The sequence below is a fragment of the Lactuca sativa genome, chromosome 5 (genome assembly GCF_002870075.4).
Source record: "Lactuca sativa cultivar Salinas chromosome 5, Lsat_Salinas_v11, whole genome shotgun sequence".
Lineage (NCBI taxonomy): Eukaryota > Viridiplantae > Streptophyta > Magnoliopsida > Asterales > Asteraceae > Lactuca > Lactuca sativa.
In genome coordinates this window covers 247,691,653-247,714,261 of record NC_056627.2, presented here as the reverse complement: position 1 = coordinate 247,714,261, position 22,609 = coordinate 247,691,653, and the positions used below count along the sequence as shown (strand labels likewise).

At 35.6% G+C, this 22,609-nt stretch overlaps 1 protein-coding gene and 1 long non-coding RNA gene across 5 annotated transcripts; both read left to right on the top strand.

Moving 5' to 3' along the window:
- The first annotated feature begins 4,404 nt into the window (after positions 1 to 4,404).
- On the top strand, positions 4,405 to 7,933 carry LOC111878013 (YTH domain-containing protein ECT1). Of its 3 annotated transcripts, none has more exons than XM_023874520.3 (9): positions 4,405 to 4,559; positions 5,188 to 5,243; positions 5,604 to 5,638; positions 5,728 to 5,884; positions 6,008 to 6,429; positions 6,528 to 6,992; positions 7,067 to 7,279; positions 7,362 to 7,508; positions 7,587 to 7,933. In XM_023874520.3, the coding sequence occupies exons 2-9, from the start codon at positions 5,216 to 5,218 to the stop codon at positions 7,713 to 7,715; spliced, it is 1,596 nt and encodes a 531-aa protein (XP_023730288.1). In that variant the 5' UTR covers positions 4,405 to 4,559; positions 5,188 to 5,215; the 3' UTR covers positions 7,716 to 7,933. The 3 variants fall into 3 exon arrangements, with proteins under 3 accessions (XP_023730288.1, XP_023730289.1, XP_023730290.1); XM_023874521.3 differs by having other exon boundaries at positions 4,411 to 4,559; positions 5,174 to 5,243; XM_023874522.3 differs by having other exon boundaries at positions 4,412 to 4,559; positions 5,178 to 5,243.
- A 2,275-nt stretch (positions 7,934 to 10,208) lies between these two features.
- Positions 10,209 to 11,206, top strand: LOC111878028 (uncharacterized). 2 transcript variants are annotated; one of them, XR_002845604.3, is made up of 3 exons: positions 10,214 to 10,470; positions 10,662 to 10,786; positions 10,880 to 11,206. It is a non-coding gene; the product is annotated as an uncharacterized LOC111878028 (long non-coding RNA). The 2 variants fall into 2 exon arrangements; XR_008224072.1 differs by having other exon boundaries at positions 10,209 to 10,786.
- The last annotated feature ends 11,403 nt before the right edge of the window (positions 11,207 to 22,609 follow it).

Sequence of the window (22,609 nt, the reverse complement as noted above, 5' to 3'; positions counted from 1 at the left end):
CGCGTACATCACCCACTTTGTTCTTTCTCAAAACTCGTTTAACTTATCTTTTAGAAAACCATGTTCTTGTAAAAGCTTTTAATCCCTCGATTTGAGTCCAGACACCCCCGAGGGTGTGTCCGAATCCCTCAAACCAGGCCTCTAATACCAATTTGTAACATCCCAAATTTCAAGTCCAAAAAATTTCATTTTAATTAACTGAGTATAATACATTCATAAGAAAACTACGTAGAAATATATCATTCCATAAATCAACATATCATGTCTGAAAACCCAAATCATAAAATAACAACATGTCAGAGTACAATCCCAGAATATCTCAAGTGCGGAAAATCAATGCGTGTGTATGATGTGCTGCTACCGCGCCAGCTCCTTCTCCTTCGCTGAAGAGGTACCTGAAACCGAAATTGTAAACTGTAAGCACGAAGCTTAGTGAGTTCCCCCATCGTACCACATACCATACAATCACATAACATACATATATTGTCAGGCATCTATGGGTATCTGACCTACCCCTTCGGTCCTGTCGACCGGATACTACCTAGCATATCTGGGTGCTGGCTTCCCCTTCGGTCATGTCGACCGAACATTGCCTAGCATATCTGGGTGCTGGCCTACCCCTTCGGTCTTGTCGACCAGATACTGCCTAGCATATCTGGGTGTCGGCCTACCTCTTCGGTCCTATCGACCGGATACTAGGTACTATTTCATCCCTCTACTACTACCACATAATATGTATCGCATAATCATATTCTATCTAGTATGACTACCCCTCTTTGGCTCTATCGACCGGAAATCTTGGGGACTATCTCCCCTACTGCTACTGGCATATAACATCATATCATACTGGCACATAACGTATCAGGTAGTAGCAAACATAGATGAATATCACAAAGACAATCATCTAACATACAACTCCTACTGGTGGGCCGACATTGTGGCCGTAGACCCATCGCTACTGGAAGGTAACTCACCTCGTATGAGTAGTTGTTGATAACCTGTGCGGGAAATCTCTGTCTGCGGCTGCTCCGGAAATCCTCCGACTATAATCCCCACAAAACACTCAGTCAGAACATGATATCCACTCTTAGGGTAAAATGTCTATTTTACCCCTGACTAAGTCAAAGTCAAAGTCAACTTCCAGTTGACCTGACTCGCGCGAGTTGGGCCGCCAACTCGTTGAGTCCCTATCCTTTTAACTATCCTCATCTACGACTCTACTCGTTGAGTTTAGGAATGACTCGACGAGTTCTCCTTCTATACGAACATCGAATGAACCTTCATCCGACATGTCGAGTTGTATGAACAACTCGTCGAGTTCATCCTCATCTTATGAACCAGTCCTGTCCTCGACTCACGAATTTGTATGATATGAACAACTCGTCGAGTTCATCTTCAGAGTTGGGAGATTGCCTTGGACTCGCCGAGTCGGCTCATCCACTCACCGAGTCCTATGAACTCCAGGACTATGGCTTATCCCAATACGTTTGGGTCACTCCCCTGGACCCTCTAAAACCTTTTCTGACACTCAACTAGGTCTCTTTGAATCATAACATAAAAGGGAAGCCTAACCTCGGACTCGTCGAGTCCCAAGAACGAATCGCCGAGTCGATACTGTCCAAGTCTATTTCTTCAATTTTTGATGTACAACTCTTGTCCAAATGATATATCTAGGTCCCTAAACTCGATCTAGCACGTAAAGTTACGAACTTTACGTGCATGCATGGGACTTTGAGCCTAAAAGGCTCTAAAAGAGACTCTTAAGTTGCATGGGGGCTTCCATGGGTGCAAAAGCAACCCTTTTTTGCCTTGTAACTCCTTCATGGACCTAGATCCGAAGCCTCAACCCCAACCATGCTTGCAATCATGGTTGGTTACCAAGAATGGTTTATAAAAGCCCTAATTCTCCCCAAAAAGGGATCTAGCAAAAGAACAAGCAAGGTATCGACTTTATACCTTCTAGGAGCTGCAAATGATGCACAAACTTGAACTCCCTTGGTCTTCTCTTGATCCGTCAAGCCTTTCTCTTCCTTCTTATGTTCCAAAACCACCAAAAACCACCACAAAGGCTTAGATCGTTACACAAACGAGTAGGGTTTGATATGAAGAGTTCTGAGGGCAATAGGGACGAAGGGTGGCTGGATGAGATGCTTAAATAGGGTGCAAACCCTTAGATTAGGGTTTTGTCCAGTTAGAGTCTACTCGTCGAGTCTGGAAGCCGACTCGACGAGTTCGTCATTTAAATCCCGTATAAAGTCTGCTTCTACTCGACGATTTGGGCCTTCAACTCGCTGAGTCCCAGGCCAAAGATGCAAAATACTTAAATAAAATACATATCAGGAACCGGGTGCTACAATTTGGCAATTTGACATTTTTGGCCCCCCTTCCAAAATCCCCTATCTTAACCTGTACAAAATCGGTCCTAAATGTTTATTTGGTCAAATTCTTGGGTCAAACACAAGTTTTCCCAACCTGTCACTTTTGGTCTCTAAACTTTAAGAGTTTTCATCCGACGCCCAAACTCTATCATAGTTTTTATTTAATTTATTGACAAAGTTATTATTGTTATTGTTCAAAAATATTCATTTCATTTATTTCACTTCAGTTTATTTATTTCACTTTTTTTTAGCTTTTACCAAAAAACCCAAAACTTTTAGTCCCACAAACATGATGTTACACGTTCATAGAATGATGGTTAAAAAATTTCCCTTTCAGCGTTTGTATAAGGAAGAAGAAAGGAAGGGTGAAGATCAATTAAAATAGCAGGATATATATGAAAGGTAAAAAAACATAATGACCCTTATGTGAGGGGCATGTGTTTGACCTAATGACTGCAATTTAATAAAAGTTAAAAGCAACGCTCCAACCCACGACAAAATATGTTCATAAGGACCATTTATACAAAACTAAAAGTTTAGGGACTTAAACCACTAATTTGTTGACAAATACAATGACCAAATATGATTGATATGTGATTGGGATAATGACTTAAAAGGGTAATGTATTTTTTTTGTACACATTTAGTCACTGACTTTTATTTTCGTCCACATTTATCCCCTTTAACTTGTTAAACTGTACACATGTAGCCCTTATGACCGGTTACTTCATGTTAGCCGGTAAAAATGACTTAATAGGGTAATATATTTATCACTTTGTGCACATTTAGTCCTTAATATTTTTGCACACATTTAGTCCTTAATATTTTTTTTGTTACACAATAAGTCATTTTTGTTTTTGTACTAATTTAGTACTTATGAATGATTTATTTAGGTTTTTCTCATGACATCTTACATGGGATAGCCATATGGTGGTGGGATAGGATGAGGTGGTCCTGCTATATGTTGTAGGCCAAGATATCTGGTGTGGGCCGACTGTAAGGTGTAGGCACGAAGGCTTGAGAAGAGCGGCTGGGTTAAGGCGGCATGCTGACAAACTCTGGGTATTCCAGTCTGATGACTGATTGGACCTGTTGCATGTTGGCATTCCATTCAGATAACTGATTGAGACATGGTATTCCAATATGATGAGCGTGGGCTCGTTATGCATGATAATGCGTTTGTTGTATCGACTATTTTGGGGAAAATTCATTAAACTTTGTGCTTACCCAGTTGTTTATGTTTTCAGGTTCTATCGTCGATCGTGGAAAGGCGAATGCATGATTATACACACTCATCAACAGTATTGAGGATTTTGTGTTTCTTATATTACTCTGATTTTCGATAAATGTATTTTGGAAAAAACGTTTTTTTCTTAATAATGGATTTATAATTAGGGATTTTGCTTTATTTAAAAATGAAAATTTTTGGTTGTAAAAATGAGACGTTACACATAAACATTAACAACCGTACACACTTCATCAATGATTATCCCACGTAAGATGTCGTGAGAAAAACCTAAAGAAATTATTCATAAGCACTGAATGCGTACAAAAACAAAAATGACTTATTTAGAAACAAAAAAAATATTAAGGACTAAATGTGTACAAAAATATTAAGGACTAAATGTGTACAAAATGAGAAATATATTACCCTATTAAGTCATTTTTCTCGCTTAACCTGGAGTAACCGGTTATAAGGACTGGATGTGTACAGTTTAACAAGTTGAAGGAGTAAATATGGACGAAAAAAAACCCAGTGACTAAATATGTAAAAATCGAAAAATATATTACCCTTTTAAGTCATTATCCTATACGATTTTATGAGGGTTAAATATCCTAGTGAGTGGGTGACAAATGAAAACATCAACAAGACGAAGGGATGTTCTCGTAAGTTTGCAAGTCATCCGAGAATTCAAAAAGCTTTTCTCACATCCTATGCACCTTCAGGTAACCGAAACACCCACTCACATCCAACCGTCCAGATAACCTCCCTCTTAAATTTCACAAAAAAGTATTGGCCGTTGGATCTAAATTTAGGGGTTTAGCAATCCCCTCTTCAAACCCGCCCACACTCTTCTACCCTTCCAACGCAAAACACACGCAATTCTCCCCTCCACCGCCTCCATCTTTTCACCACGGTTTCCCGTCCAACCACCGGCGGTTTTTCTGCCGCCTTCTGCCGGTGATCATTCTCTACGTCATTTTCCGTTCAAGTTTTTGACTTCTTTTCTCCATGCTATTGTGTTTTCCTTGAAAAGAGAAGTGTTATTTTTTAGAAACTTAATTTTCTTTTCGATAATCTGGTTTTAGTAAAGTTTTTTTTCCATGGACGATCGATTTTTGTTTTTGCCACTTTCTTCAAACGATAATTATCGTCCAACTGAAGTCTAATGCATTTTTGTGTTGATTCAAGTACAATGTTTTTCGAAAGGGATTATTTTTGCATATACTTCTCTGCAAGTTAATTTATTTGAACTGTGCCGATTCAGAGAAAAAGATGATATTTTGTAATATTTGTTTTTGGTAATTATTACCAATTTTGTTATTGATGTTGATATTATTCTTACGAGTACATGCCGTGTATGTTCTTCTTTGTTAACAATTGTAGAAATTGGCCACCGATTTTGAATTTTACTTTCAATTTGCTTCGTGTTTCAAGAATCTTGTTCTTTCTATCTATATAGAATCGCATATTTTTTTTCTCTGAAACTGACACATCTTTTAGCATAAAGAACGTCACTTTATATTTCAAATTTTCATACGATTCTGAAATTTATTCGTTTAACACTTCCAAAGTTAGTGATTTTCAGGTGATAATAATAATTTTCAAAGATTAATATGCCGGGCGACAAGAAAATTGTGCAATGTATCCTTTCTATATTCCCTTTATCAGTACCATATTGTATGCATGTCGCAGTTTAGGACTTGTAATCTGTTTTATTTTTTGCTTTTTATATATATTTGTGGTTTTGATCGTCAAAATTGATTATTATGGGGAAAACTTTGTTCATATCATGATCATTATTCATAAGACTCTAGATTTAGGTTTGTTCAGCATTTTGAAATCAATCAAAAACCTAGAATTGGCACATTGAATTTTAGTAGGAATCACAGATAATTATTCCATAAATAGTTGAGAATGTATCATAATGTCATGCCTCTTAAGTCGTGGTTTAACTTGTTTTTGTCCATTGATTCTATGATTTTGCTTAACTCTCTTAAACAGCTGACTCATTAGCCAAAAGAGACGATCAAAATCTGGTAATACAGTTTTTTAAACTTCACTCCTTTGTTTTCTTTTGTTAATATTACTGTATTTCTCTGAAATATTATTAAAATTCTTGTTTTAGGGTTCAAGAAAAGATGTCATAGTTTCAGGTGTGTCCTCTTCATCATCAGGAGTTCATGATTCTTCTGCAAAAGGTGGTGTTGGCAATGGAAACAAAGCAGTTTCAGATCAAGGTGCTCACTATTCATCTACAAGCTGTTATGATTACCAGTATCCAGGTAAGAAGTTTCATGGTTACACTTCACATGAGTTATATATACATATATAATTATATATCTTTATATTGTATGGTTTAATTTTCAGAAAATTATTTATTTGGTTTGATTGTTTATTTATACTAGGACACAATGGAACATATAGTCAACTAGATGTATCTGGTCAAATGAATTCCAATGGGGCTGTTTACTCTGATAATGGTTCACTTCTTTACTATATGCCAAGCTATAATCCTTATGCTACTGGAGCTTATATGGGTGTTGATGCACAACAACAACAACAACAACAACAACATCAACAACATCAACAACAACAACAACCCTACTTTTCTTCATCAGAAGCCATGCCATGTTACTCATCTTTTGGTGCAAAATCTGTTACTGGATCAAATGGGATGAAAGCAAATGATTTGAACTCCAAAAGAACCATGAATTTTTACACTGGAAAATCTCTGAATTACCCTTTGGACATGAAGTCAAGCCAACATTCCACACCTTCTGTTCCTAAGTCGATCCTTCAGTCACAGCATTTCAGATCTCTCAACAAGGTATTTGTTGATTATTTGAGCTAAAAAAAGTTGTGTAATAGTCTAATAGAAAGAAAGGCAAATGAAATGTTTTTGTTTTTTATATGATTTTGTTTCAGTTGAATTCTGCATATCAATCTGGGGGTCTTCAAAAAGGGTACCAACAATCTGGAAACTTCTCATCATTTTCTTACCCAAATCAAGCTCTATTTTCAAACTACTCAATGAACTATTCTTCTGGGGGTAGACTTTGGAATGAAAACGAAAGATACAAACCACGTGAAAAGTCATACAACAATGGAGAATCTGAAGAACTTACACGTGGCCCAAGGGCACAAAGCGTAAATTCACATATTGAGGAAGAAAAAGTTGGGTTCTCATTGAGACGCGATAAATACAATCTTGAAGAGTTTCAGACAAAGTATGATCATGCAAAATTCTATGTCATCAAATCATACAGTGAAGATGATGTTCACAAAAGCATTAAATATGATGTTTGGTCAAGTACACCAAATGGAAACAAGAAGTTAGATGCTGCTTATCGTGATGCTGAAGGAAAAACTAATGTTTTTCTTTTCTTTTCTGTAAGTGATATTGATAGTCTACTTTTTTTTTTTTTTTTTTGAATTATTGTTTAATTTAAAATTTTATTTTTCAGGTTAATGGTAGTGGGCAATTTGTCGGTGTTGCTGAAATGATTGGATCAGTTGATTATGAAAAGAATATGGATTTTTGGCAGCTTGATAAATGGAATGGTTTTTTTCCAGTTAAATGGCATGTTGTGAAGGATGTTCCTAACACGCTTTTGAGACACATAATTCTTGAAAACAATGACAATAGACCTGTTACATACACTAGAGACACTCAAGAGGTAATTTTTTTAAAAATGTTTTCACATTCTACTTGTTTTTTTATTAATGAATATTGTATTGAATTTTATATATTTTGTTTAGGTTGGTTTAAAACAAGGTTTGGAGATGCTTGAAATTTTCAAAAGCTATTCGGCGAAAACGTCTCTGTTAGATGATTTGAGCTTTTATGAGAACAGGGAGAAGATGCTTAAAGCAAAACGGATTAGTAAAGCTGCTTTTCAAACAGAGGTAATTAATTTAATACTGAAGAAATAGCAATGTGCTTTTGTTTATTATATAATGTTGTATTTTTTTTTTGTTTTTTAGAATTTAAAATCAGGAGAAAGCAATGGGTTGAAGGATCCGACATCTTCTCTTATAAATCTTACACGGAATCTGTCTATTAATTCTAACACACCAAAGTCCAGCATTGGTGATAATAAATCTGGATCGTAGAAATTGGAATTGGTGTAGCTTGTAGGGTTTTAGGTATTATGGTTTTTATTGATTTTTACATTGAATGTCTTTTGTAGGGATTGAGATCACTTGTCTTTTGGTTGTTTTTGTCTGCTGTTTTTTTGATGTGTTTTTGAGATGTAAAAATCAGGGTTTTCATCTTCTTTTGGTTGATTTGGGATGGTAGTTGAATGGCACATATGATTGGACTTGCTTTACTTTTTTTTTTGTGCTTTGTTGAATATCGTTAGTTTTCACGTGTTCATTGAACTATATAGTTTTATGTCGATGTTGTCTTATGTTAGAAATTCATGTGTATTCTAGATTCTAGATGTCTAGTAATGTTCTTAATAGGGTATTTCCAGTGGGGAGTTTTTGAGATGTTTTAAAAAAGAATAATAATTGTCTCCAGCCGCTCAATGTTTTATTTTCAGTTTTTAATCCGTTTTAAACCTGCATATTTGGATATCCTCTCAGCAACATTCTTGTTTATTAGTCACTCTATAGATTATAACATTGTACTTCATTTTTTGTTAGAAGTATTGTAATTCTGTCTATTGAAAATTTCTGTTAATTTAAAAGCTGGAAATAACATTTTTTTGAATGAGGTTTGTGGTTAGAATTTAGTATCATAAAATCTGTATTTGCATCATATATATTTAAAAAAAAGAAAGCCAAAACCATGTAAAATCCTTTATTAAAAGATATTTCTTATTTGTTTTTGTTTAACGTTATTTAACATGTAATAGATGATTTTATATACAATAATTATGTTTTAAAATTTACATTTTATGTTATAATTACATTATTAAAACAGTATACAAGACTTGTTAGAATAGGATTATAGATTTATAATAAGCTATAAATAATAAAAGAAGCTATATTTTATCTAACCCTCTCACTTACATAAAATATTATAAATGATTGAAAACATTTGTTTTTAATTTTTATAAGATAACTATACCCATATCTATGGTCACACAAAATTTTTTCCACCTTAGTTTGTTTTTACCAAGTTAATATGACAAAAGGAGATGATAAGTTACAAAGATGATTAAAACCTGTTATTGGAGTCTAAGAACACACAAATAAAAACAAACAATTAGATTTTCTTAAAAAAAAGAAACTTAATTAAAATTCCAACAAAGACCAAAGTAAATATATCCTAATCAAACAAATATTCGAAACATGCCCACTAAGCATCCATTCATCATGCCACATAACCACCTCTAAATTCATGAAAAAGGCAAAAAGTGTTGCAATCAAATATCAATATAGGCACAGTTTACTTATATGATCTAAGTTAAGAATCAAATATCAAATTAACTTTGCGCCACTAAATTTTTATAGAGGTAAGCGTGTTTGGCAAAAGTAGCTTTTAGCTGGAAGTGGGTAGTGGTTAGCTGGTAGCGTGTAGCAGGTAGCTGGTAGCGGGAAGCTGTAGCTTTTATTTGTTATATGAATGTTTGATAAAAGTAGCTGGAAAGTTTTGAAATATATAAAATTACATAAAAGGACAATTGATTAAAAATAAATAAATATATAAATATAGTTTTAAGGGTAATTATGGAAATTAATTTAAAAGCTCAGGAGCGTTTTGTTAAACGCTACATGAAGTAGCTTTTAGAATCGAAGCATTTTGTTAAAACTAAAAACTAAACGCTCGTAGTGTCAAACAAAACTTTTTGTTTAAACTAGAGCGTTTTATCAAAAGCTAAAAGCTAGAAGCTCCCAAACACTTCCAAAAACTCTGTACCAAACACGCCCAATATCTAACAGTGACACACCAACAAACCTATGAAAATACATTGATATTTCAAAAAATTTCAAAGTGCCATGTTTTAATAGGACAAACATAAATAAACACAGAAAATACATACAACAGAGTTTTGAGAGAAAAAAGAATGAAATTTATATCAAAAACAACATCATACTTTTAAAGTAGATTGTTATTAAGGTACATGTTAGTCAGGTTGAAATGTAAAATAAATTTAAAGTGTGTCATCTTAGTACATATAACCTATATATAGGGACTTAAAATGTGAAGTTGATAAAAAAAAATCAATTTTTAGAGTTGTTTTGACTACACCTACTTTAAAGGTGAACATAGGAGAAACAATTCGTTCTTTTTCATTTATTTTGGCAATACACATAAGTGTTGGACATATTTTGGTCATTTTTGTTTCGTTTTTTTATCTGTCATATTGCCTCAACCTAACCCATTGCACTTAAACTTGTAGATGTGTGTTTCGGTGTTTTTGGGGGCTGTTTTAAAAGTAAACCCAATTATAGCAATGTAGTTTGAAAATATTTTTAAAAATATTTTAAGGAAAAAAACTTTAGAAAACCATGTTATAAAGACCTTCCGAGTACTTTTTTACTCCTTTTATTTTGCCTCATTTTCTTCATTTAAGAAGCAAGTCGTTCATATCCTTCTTCATTCTTTTTTTTTTTTTTTTTTTTTTTTTTTTCTCTTTTTAAACCTTCAAAGAACAAATCAAACCTTACCAACAACAAGATACTTTTTTGGGAAAGCCATATTTTACCTCAATGCCTAAATAAACCATTATATTTATTTTACGTCCATTTTAACCATTATTAATATTAAAACTGTCTAACCTCTCTAATTTATCCTGTAAACCCTAAGGAAGACCCTTCGTCATTTGTAAGCTGCCATCAGACATACTAAAAGGAAGAAAGGGAGCAGGCTGGAGCATAAATCTTCGTCGATCAGGGGAAGCTTCACGAAAACAAGGTAATTAATCAAGATTTGTTGTTTAATCTGTTTGTCGAAGGAATAAGTTCCCGTTGGAAAGGAGTTCCTACCTCCAATTACTTGACGGTTCTGTTGTGGAACTTGACAACAAGTCAAAAAAACTATCTTAGATAGCCTTAACGATCTTTCCTTTTCTGCATTACGTGTTTTGGGTTTTGCATACAAAGAAGATCCTCCATAGTTCACTACATATAATGGTGATGAAGATCATCCTGCGCATAACCTTTTACTTGATCCAACAAATTACTCTTCAATCGAAATTAACTTGATCTTTGTTGGCTAAGCTGGACTCAGGGTAAATAGCTATATGCTTAGTCTTCATTTCTATACTTAGATTTACAAAGTACAATGTCTTAAAGTAAATGGCGGTATTGATTTATCTGTGAAGGATCCTCCACGTAAGGAAGTTAGACAAGCCATTGAAGATTGCAGAGCAGCTGGGATTCAAGCGATTGTGATAACAGGAGATAACAAGAATACAACTGAAGCAATATGTCGTGATATTGGTGTATTTGGTCAGCATGAAGACATCAGTTCAAAAAGCTTAACTATCATGTATCGGGCAAAACTGTCTTGTTTTGAGACAAAAATGCAACCTGTAATGTGTTTGTTTCATTCGATTTTGTTTCTTTTATTTGGTTCAATTTATGTTTGTTTTTGTTAAGTTTTGTTTGGTTTGGACAAAAACATATAAATATACTCAATTTTCTGTTAATGGTGGTCATTTGGTGTGTTAAAAACCCAATTCCTCACCAAGGGCAAAACCGTCAACATCATAAAAAATAGAAAAATGTACTCTTGAAAACATGTAATTATAATCATTTTTCTGTTAATGGTGGTTGTTTGGTGCGCTAAAAACCCAAATGTTCATCAAGGGCAAAATCGTCAACATCCAAAAAAAAATGCAACATAATAATGTTCCGGTTTCTCTTTTGTTTGACTCGAAAATTTGAAGTTATTTTTCAGGGGAGGTGTTCATGCTCTTAAAAGTTAACAAATTGGTGATTGGTCATGTTCTCTTTTCTGTCCCTGTTCCGGAATCAACCTGTTCCTGTCCGGAGTCAATCTCCCTGTGCAGTTGATGTTACTGCTCATTTTTTGATTCCATTCCAATCTTCATTACATTCCATTCCTGTTCTAATCTTGATGTCACAATCTATTAAATTACATTATATTCTTCATTCCATTCCAATCTTGATTCCATTCCATAACAAAAACGTTAAAATTGTCCAACTATAACACAAGGGTAAAACTGTCCAACCATAACAAAGGAACCCGAAACAATCCAATTACTCACAAAACCATTTTATAACAGTTAGAATGTGCATGTCTTGATCATTGCTTCAAAATAACAAAATTATATTCTAACTTGTAATGGATGCATACACCTAACTTGATATAATACATAATTAGAGATTTTACATTAACCTATTGCCTTATTCTTAACAAATCTCATGTTATGAAACTTCTCCACAACCTGAAGTCACCGGAGCTTCATGCAATCTCGCTGGACACCTTGCGTTTACTCGCGAGAGAGAGTGAGAAGAACAGACGGTGCTTGATTGACGCAAGCACGAATGGTGCAATGATTTCCTTGATAACAAAGTTTTATAAGGAAAGTCTAACTATTACTGTAGGACTCGGCCAGGTGCTCAAAATTCTTCATCTTTCTTGTCTAACTATCCTGAGAAAAAGCATATCGCCAAAGAAGATCATGATTTAATTGATTCTTTACAACGGGTTTTAGGTTTTGACAACATGATAGGAGATGACTGATCGTTGATGTCCAAACACATGCAATTTTGCTGCTCGAAATGGCCATGGAAGTAGCGAGTACAAGTGTTTTAGAGAGATTAAGGTTCGATTTCTTTAAACAAACAATAAATGTCATAAGGAATAGAACCTCACCACAAGCACCAGAAGCGGACAACGGTCTTAAGAATGTTAAGCGATGTTCGAGTGCTGATCATAGGAGAGCTCAGTTATTTAAGGTTGAAAACGAACGTAAAAGAAGAAGAGGAAGGAGATCGTAATATATGAAGCAGGAGAATTAGATGCAAAACATTTTTGTTACCGGTTCTTTAAGGATGACCGGTTAGATTTATTAAAACAATAAAGGTGAGAAATAATAATGGTTAAAATGGACATAAAATATATATATATAATGGTTTATTTAGGTATTAAGGTAAAATACATACGATTTTAGAGCAGTTTTCCCTACTTTTTTCTGTTTTAGCTAATTACACACATTATACACTAAAAAAATGAAAAATGAAAAAAGAAAATGCAAAGACATAAATTAAAGTTTGATGCTAAAATAATACATAAATAGAAGTAAAAAAAGAGTTGATTAAATGAAAAGATGGTGTTAAAAACATCCACAAATTTCACATACCAGTAGAATCAAAACCAGAAGATGTAATAGTGAAAAGTAAAAAACTCACCTTCCAGTCAAATGTGGTCACATTTTTGCTCTTATCATTTTTTCAAACTCTATAGTGTTTCAAAACATCAACATTAGAGATAAGAATTCTATAGTTCTTTATATGAGCAACATTAGAAATAAGGATGAGCAAAGTGAAGTTAGCGAAGTAGTACTAATCAGAGTACTTTGGTGGTTAGAAATTACCATGAAGTAATAAGATTTCTATAGTTCTTTCAAAACATCAACATAAGAGATAAGATTTCTATAGTTCTTTATATATGTTTACCTAGTTTTTTTTAGAAATAGTCATACGAAAAAATATAATTATTTAGGCAATAAATTAAAAAACATTGACATATGAACGAATGATATGAACGAAAAACACATAAAACTGAATAAAGTTGAATAAAAGAACAAACACTAACATAAAAGAATCGTTATATAATGTAAACGAACAAAACGTTAAAAAAACATCAATGAATATATTTAAATAAAAAGTCAAATGTATCAAAAGCTTTTTAAATCATAAAAGTAAATATAAATAAATAAACTACCACATACCATACAATAACATATAAAGCACATACTGGGTCTTGCCCACTGCATCAGATCGAAATCCGAAAACTGCATCGGACCGAAGTCCGAAAACTGACCAGGGCCTTGCCCTCTGCATCAGACCGAAGTCCAAAAACTGCATCGGACCAAAGTCCGGAAACTAACCAGGGCCATGCTCTCTGCATCGGACCGAAGTCCGGAAACTGAATCGGACCGAAGTCCGGAAACTGACTGAACATAGCATAGCATAATCATAACTACCAGCATAAACACATATACTGCATACTGCATCGGACCGAAGCCCGGAACCCATAACACAAAAACATGCTTGAATCACAAAGACATCAAGCACACTGAACAACTGCATCAGACCAAAGTCCAGAACTACTGCTGACTAAACGGGCCGACATTGTGGCCGTAGACCTGTTCCTACTGGAAGGAAAACTCACCTCAGATTGCTGAAGTCCCGTAGACACAATCCCACACTGCTGAAATCCCGCAGACTCAACCCCAGCTGCTGGATGACAAATTCCCGAACTGTCAACACCAAAATAATACCCAATTAATAATTGGGTTCCAACTCATAACCATAAGTCCATACTTGAGTAAAAGACTACTTTACCCCTATCTTAGCTTGACTCCAGCCGAAGGCCCAAACCAAAGGCCCAAAAGTCTAAAAATGGACCAAGGCCCAACTATGGCCCAATTTTCCAAATTGGGACTAAACCTCTACATGGACTTCCCTTAAGGCCCAATTATTCAGTCCAGTCCAACATGTATCATTCTAAGGGCCTAATATCATACAACCATCTAGGCCCAAACTATGGCCCAATTTTCCAAATTGGGCCCAATCCTTCATATGGGCCTTACCCTAAAGCCCAACTAATTACTCTAGTCCATTTGATTCTTCTTGGATGGCCCAACACAAAGCCCAAGTGAATATTAGGGTTTTCTCACTTAGCCCATTAAGGACTTAATCCATTAAGTCCTTTACTCTACTAGATAATTGATATGGAGAAATTGGGCTTAATACACAATCCAATCTCAATGGCCCAAAAGTGGGTCCAATAAGTCCAAGGCCCAAATACTTGCAATTAGGGTTTTTCACTCAAACATGGCCCAATAGGCCCAAAACCAATCCTTAAGCCCATTAGGGTTTTGCTTGGTCAATTAGGGTTTGCTAGTGGGGCACCACCCACTACCACCTCGGGTAGTGGTGGTCAATGGCGGCTCATGGTGGCGGCCACCACCTCATGGTGGTGGTTACAATTCTTCTCATTAATTCTTTTGCTAATTACAATTACAATGCCCAAATTCAAAATATCACACATACACACACACACTAACTATTAAAACACACACACATACACACACACATCCACCCTAGTGGTGGCCGGCGGTGGCACGTGGCCTTTCCCGCAACTTCCGATTACTCAACATACACACACACTTAACACAATAAGCAACAGTACACACACACACACACCTAATCACAAAGCAAAACCCGCATACAATCGTCCCTCCCCGGCAGCATGCGGCGGCTGACAGCAACTCCCGGTGTCTTTTCTTGGCTACCCAAAACGTCCAGCGACATAGGCTGTTGAGGAGGTGCCAACAGAAACAACAACACAACAACATGGCTTCTGGCTTCGTCGACAAACACAACAGCGGAAACAGCTCGTCGTTAACTAACATGGGCAACGACACCAACGGCGATATCGGGCGTTTAGAAGCTTGCTGGCAACCATGGTTGGCGGTGGCTCATGTCTTCAGCGGGATGGCACAGTGCCGACTCGTTCTTGCTGGAAACGAAGCAACCATCGACGGCAGTGAGGTTGTGGCGACGTTTGATGGTCGATGACCTCCACAGAGGTGGCGGCGCGACGCTGTCATGGCAGGAGATGGGGGCAACGATCCACTTCCAATCACTATCGACTAAGAAGCAGCATCCCACAATGGTCTCTGTCTTCGGCAGCGACGGGAAGGCACCTACGGTTGCTCGTGGTCGGAGAAACAAGGGGGAAAAGTCGGTGATGGCGGCTGGAGGAATGGAGGTGAAAAGGGTGACGACTCAATCCAAGAACGCTAGGGTTAGGGTTACGGAGGGGATAACCTTATATACCCGGTGCCTTAAAACATTTCCCCATATTAACATAATCGATCCCTCCTTTATTCTTTTCTTTCAAAATAAGTTCATATTTTACACTTTTAACCCTTCCTTCCGAAATCTTTACAAACTGAATCCAAAACTTACATTTTAAACCCTGATCCCATAAATTTTTTTCATAATAGATCCCTAAATTACCAATAAACCCTTCAGTCTTCAAGTCTTTTCAATTTAAGTCCATAAATTACCAAACGCACCCTGACCTCCGCAATCCTTTTCAGTTTAATCCCGAAACTTACACTTTTAACCCACGCTAATCCCATTTATAACATTTGGCTCCCAGAACCAACCTCTCACTGAATATTATGGATTTTAGTGCTACCACACTTTCAAAAATTATATATATAATCATCTAATAAATGGGGTGTTACTGTGATGCCTACGTGGATCGTGACAAATGTGACACCACACACACTAGTCTAAATAAAGATGATTTTTATTAGACTGGAAGGTGCACAAGACTCACTCACTGTACTATGCAGTGGGTTGACATGGCGGTATGGATAGCATGGTGAACATCATACCGTATGATGTTTTTTGTGCGGTGACCATCACAATTAGGTACCATCTAATCATATGCTTCTTTCCTTTCTTACTAGTTTTTATAAAGTATAATTAAAATCTAGGGATTATGACCCAATTAGATATTTTTGGGGTATTTTTCAAAATATAAACACAAAAAACTTGTTTCCACAAATAGACATGCATTTCGTGGAGGTGCCTCAACGGGCTCCGTAGAATTAGGATACATTTTGTGGAATGACAATATGGTAAATTAAGGAGGGGAATGTGCATAAAATTGACATATGGATTCCTCGGAAGGAGCTCCGCAAAAATATACTTCTAACATTTTTATTTTATTTTTTGCCACATGTATTTCTTGGAACAAAAGTTTATTTCGAGAAGCCCTCAGATGTAGCTCTAAAGAATGTCGGAATCCATGTCTATATGTGATTTTTTTTTATGTCTACTGTTTGGAAAACACCTCCAAAGTATATCTATTATGGGCATAATCCCTAAAATATATATTGAAAAAATATAGAAAAAAATATTACAATTCATAGCTATTAATTTCTTTCAAATTTCTTATAGAGTGATGTAATGTTTATACATATTTGAAACTCTGGTATAAAATAAATTTATCTAAAAAAGTGAGAAAGTGAAGTATTACTATTTTCTAGAGGAGTTGAAAAATGACACGAGAAATTTATATGATAGAGTACTTGGTGTGATCACTATAGATTTTTGAGGACCTTATAGATTTATGGGTAAAATTTTATATTATTGTAATATAAATATATAATTTATTTATTTTTAAAAAAAATTAACCACTATGAAAAGACGATGAGTTTTATTACACGTGTAGATTTTGGGAATGAATGATTACTAGCAAAACATATGTTTGCTTATTCACACAGACCTAATAGTTTGTATCACATGTATGCTTATTCATATAGGCCCAATAGTTTGTATCGAGTGAAAGAATACATTACATGTAATGGTGTTCGATGACAGTTCATTGCAAAGCCTTTCACCACTATTCGTTGCTAAACCCCGAAACTATACATCTGTTGTTAACCTGTCGCTAAAGTCATTAGTTGCCAAAAGTACCCATCACAATCCTTTGCTAAAAATATTCGTGGCTATTTTGATGTTAAATATCTATGCCAATCCATGACAAATGTGTTACTATTTGGTTGGTTAACCTTTGGTTTCACAGTTGGTGGGAAACAAAATGTAGTGAAATAACAATGGGAATTCCAACATTGATTTTAAATCTTTCTTCGCAAAAAATTGGATACCATACAATATGAGATTGGCTCTTTTTTGTCATTTAAACATGGTTAGCCACTTTTTACCTTCAAAGGTCACCCTTAGCTGATTGGACGAACCTTTGTTGAGTTGGATGCCACGTCATGTTAGCGTTGCTGACTTGTCTATAAGCGGAAAAACGGCCATAATGGGGAAGGGAAAAACTTTAACCAACAAGCATAAAAGCTTTATGAACAATACTTTTTCCCTTCTTTAGAAATTGGCCACAATAGTTTGTACACTTTGTCAAGTTTGATCTAGATTTTAAAGATTTCTCAACTTTAGGAATGAGAAACACTAATGTTTAACTTCATTAGACTTTTGCCACAGGTTTTTCAAGATTTGGCAAATTTACTCCCTGCCTCAAAAATAGCCCCATCTTTAATTCAGATAGATCTCGAACCTTCTCTCATTTCAATTCCACCACATCCCCTCTCTCGATCATTCTCTCTGATTTAACCTAAGACTTAAATAGTTTCAGTAGCGACAAATAATCGGAAGTGTGTTAAAGAGATGAAAATCAAACCTCGAATCGACGGTGTAAAAGAGGAAGGTCTCTATTTGTCGCTTTCATTATGCCTCTTGGGTTATTCGGCTAATGGTGTGTGTTGAAAGTGAGGGGTAGGTAAGCAACCCAAAAATGTATCGATCACTTACACTTACAAGAACATCACAGAATCCAATCGGCATGAAGGGGAGATGGTGATGGTAGCGGGAGAGGTTGTTCAACCGGCTAGATCGGTATGTTCAATCCGATTCTCACTAGCGCCATCACATGAACCACTTCGATTAGGGTTTACCTCCCTTAATTTCACCTCTCGTTTGTTGCCTTTGGTTGAGCTCATACACAAAATTGATTGTCAACTCCAGTAACAACCCTATAGTATGAAGAAGAGGAAGACGTCGATTCAAATTTTAAGCCCTTTTAGCATCAAGACAACCACGATGAAGTACAGGTATGTATGCACCCTAGTTTTTTCTGTTATATTGAATCCATACGAGAAATATAGTTGAGAGGCACAAAATTCTTTTGGGTATTTTCATCCTCGTCATTGGTGGAACATAACATAATTTGAGCTTGGTTGAGCAATGTGTAATTCGATAGATATGCATAAGATATTGCTCCTACAAACTGTTTCAGTGGTTTTGCTTATTCCTCAAGCACCTAATGTTACCTTATAGTTTAACAAGGGTATACTTTGCTTTTTTTGGTATGTATTTTCAGGGTGAAGAAAAAAAAAATAAAGAGAATTAGGAAAGATCTTCTTAAGGTTTGCTGACATTGTATGTATTCATTTTCATAAGGTGTTGAATAAAATATTGATATTGAAAATCGTTTGGGTTTGTTTTCCATATATCATCATGTGTTTCAAATTCTGTATATGGTTTACATAAACAAGAACATGAAGCATTGATATAGAATACTACTATTCCTAAATTTGGTCAAGGTTTAATATATGGTTTTCGTCATTCCCTTCTTCCCTTCTCCCTGTGCAATACTACGCTTGATACATACCTGGTTAGGAGGGAATTAAGGAAAAGGATCATTGCGCGTGACTTGTAACATCCTGAAGGTGAGGTATTCATAATTTCAACCCTATAATTTAATTATGTTGCATTCCAGTCCCTAAGTAGAAGAATGTGTCCATTGGAAGCCCTAGTATGCTGGGCGTACATCAGCGTACGCGGGGCGTACACGCCAGGTTTGGAAACCCTAAATTTTAGGGTTGAGCCCCTATATAACCATCCTTATAGCCTCATTTTCCCTCACCTCTTCAGCCTCCACTCTCCTTGATACATTTTTGCAAACCCTAATCCTTTAAGTGTGTTTTTTGAGCTAAAGTTTGTGTTCTTGGTGGGTTGAAGGAAGAAAGAAAATATATTGAGGAGCCTTGGTGTGGAAGCAAGCTTGTGGATCTAGGATCTTGCCTCCTTGGGAAGCTTCAGAAGGTATAAAGCTTTGATCTTGACTTGTATTTCCTTAAGACCTTGCCATGAGAAGTTTTATGAGTTTTTAGTCCCTTTTCTTGGCCTTGATGAGTATGAGTTACTCTAAGACCAAAGGACCCATCCTTTCAGAAGATTTGAGGTGCATCAAGTCATAAAAATGCTATCTTGGTACTTGCATTCTAGTTATAAAGTTTTAAGTGGTTAAAATAAACTAGGGTTATGGTATTGGGGCTTATTAAAGCATGCATAACCATAAAGTTGGAAACTTCATGGTTTGGAATACCTTTTTAGGATTAGATCTAGAATTGGACATTTGGACTTGTTAAATTAAGCACTTAATGGAGGTTTTGCATGTCCGCAGCGTACACTGGGCGTACCATGGGTTACATTGGGTGTACGTGGTCAACTACCCATTTTTGGTCAAGGGCTAAGTACGCAGGGTGTAGGAGCTGAGTATGTTGGGCGTACTCAGCTAGGTTGACTTTCTGTTGACTTTTAACCTAGTTTAACCTTATGGGCATTTTGTTATGATGCCTAAGGATCAGGTTTCTCCCTGTGTATAGGTGGCATTTAGAGTGGACTTGCGGAGCGATATTCTTTTCTACTTCCTTTACGGATTTGTGAGGTGAGTTTTCCCTCACTGTACTTTTGGGTCGAAGGCATTAAGGCCGACCCCTTTGGATTGTTATCCTGGTTTATCGCATGATTGTATGCTGTAGTGATCTGTTAGATCTATATCCTGATATATAGGATGATGCTATGCTTAGTGATCTATTATATCTGTATGACTGTATGTATATGCTAGCTAGGGTTTGATATGGTATATGTTGATATGTGATGGTATGTTGGGTTGAGGCGGTCCTGCTATGTACTGAAGGCCGAGAGACCTAGGGCGTCCCGGATAGACTGTAGCCTCGAGAGGTATACCAGTCAAGCCGAAGGCCTGAAAAAGTTCCAAATAGGCTGAAGGCCCGATGATGCATACCAGTCATGCTTAAGGTTCTGTGAGCATACTAGATAGACTATAGGCCGGTGGGGCATTCCAGTCAGACTGAAAGGCTCCATATGCATGCTGTTTGCTGTTGATATTATGATTATGTGTTGTGTTGGTACTCTGGGGGAACTCACTAAGCTTTGGGCTTATAGTTTTGGGTTATGTTTGTTTCAAGTACTTCAGACGATCGCGGGAAGGCGAAGGTGTGACCGTACACATCCTCACGTTTGATTTATGATTTTGGGAAATTCTGATATGGAACATGTTTTGAAAACTATGTTGTAAACAATTTATGATTTTTGGGTTGGTTTTAAAAGTTTAAAATTTTCATGATTTTTATGGATGTTACATGACTTCTACTGATTACGTGAGTTCCTTATCAGATTTACTTAGGTATATTAGATTAGATTACTTGTTAAAGTATTTTTGTTTAATTCACAGGAAGTAGGCTAAGGATGTAAGAACATGGCATGCATAAGTATGTTGCATAATTTCTCTTCTTTATGATACTGGCAAATCATATTTTTTTCTCACATTTTTTATTAGAGTTGCTAAAAATTTAATTTTTATGTTGTTTCAGGTCAAGCATGATGGTGGGTTGCTGAGAAATTAGGGAGTGAAGTTGCTGGTACATAACTTGAGTTCATTAACAGTTCGTGACTGAACTGGTCTCAATATACTACCCTAGCTACCCCTACATCCTCATGAATCTAAGTTCCATGTGTACTTTATTGTGATGAATTTCTCAGATATATGGATTTATTTGTTATATTTTAGTTTATGGATGTCAAAACCTTACACTTTTTTCTTTTTTATAGGTTTTAGAACATGCACCCCAAGTGTTCAAGTGACTGTCTGAATTAATGTTTGGCTAATTTGTGGCGTGTATCATTATAAACCAAGAGCGTTTGACATCTCAATGAATGATTTAAATGACTCAAAATATTAATTAAATCCACAAAAGGTTTGTGTTGTGATTAATTTTAAATGTCTGAAATATGCAGAAGCATTCAAATAAGGCTATTAACAAGGTTTTAAATGCTAATTTCTGTTTTTTCCATTTTAAAATTAACTAAGGAAAAAGGAATACAAAAGTGGGTCATCTTCTCCCTCAATTTTGTAGATTAGGGTTACTTTTCGACTATGATTATCTGGGTATTATACGTTAGGAAAGACAAATCAACGAGGTCACCCATTCCTTTGCCTTTTGCCCAACTACATTGTTATTATGCTTAAGGAGCAACATGACTTTAAACTTTGAATTTCAACTTCCAAATTCTGTGTGGTTACTTTTTAATAGGAAATTTATGGGTTTTGCTAACAACCTGTACTTTAAGTAGCATACAAACAAAAAAACTTCTCACTTGATTATGTAAATGCAAGAAATGACAATATACTTCTTTTGATTTGGTTATTATAGTATCCTACTTTTATTTCTTTGTATTTAACCTTTTGAACTGAGTGTTGATTAATAATTTAACTAAGTGTGGCCAGAGCCGAATTTACTTATCTGGCCCGAGCTGAATTAACTTATCTGGAAGTAAGGTTATTATAACATTCTCTAATTTATATATCTAACAAAAAGACAAAAAAAAAAACAACAAATATCAATGCAATTCCATTAATTAATTAAAGCAAAAAGTTATTAAAATTGGTTGTAGTCGTGGAATTATATCTAACTATTGGTTTTGGTTATGGTGGCAGATGAACTTACGTCAATATACGAAAGTTGTTTTTGTGGAAAGTGCTTCAACACTTCAAAGTCTGTTGCCGAAGGAGCTATAGGTACAAGATACCATCTTTTGGCTTTGTAAATCAACTTCATGGAACTAACAGCAACCAGATCTAGGATAAATGAGGAAATAACAACAAATACTTGGTAGAAAAAGTCAACATGATCTTCACGTAGGCAATATTAGCAAGTACATGTATTTTTATCAAACCATTGGTTAAAGAGAATTAAGTATCAATTTTCATTAATTTTTAGTGTATATATGCAAACATGCAATCTATTTCCTTAATCCAACTTTTGGACCGAAGGCTGCAATTTTCTCAATGCAACTCTTAGTAGACAACATGGTATTATGTGCTTATAGCATTTGGTATTTTGAAAAGTTTATCAAATTATAACAATGTTGTATCAAATCTATCTATGTGTAACATCCTAAAACTAAAGATTGGTTCTTAAATAAATAAAGTGAACAAAAGAAAGATG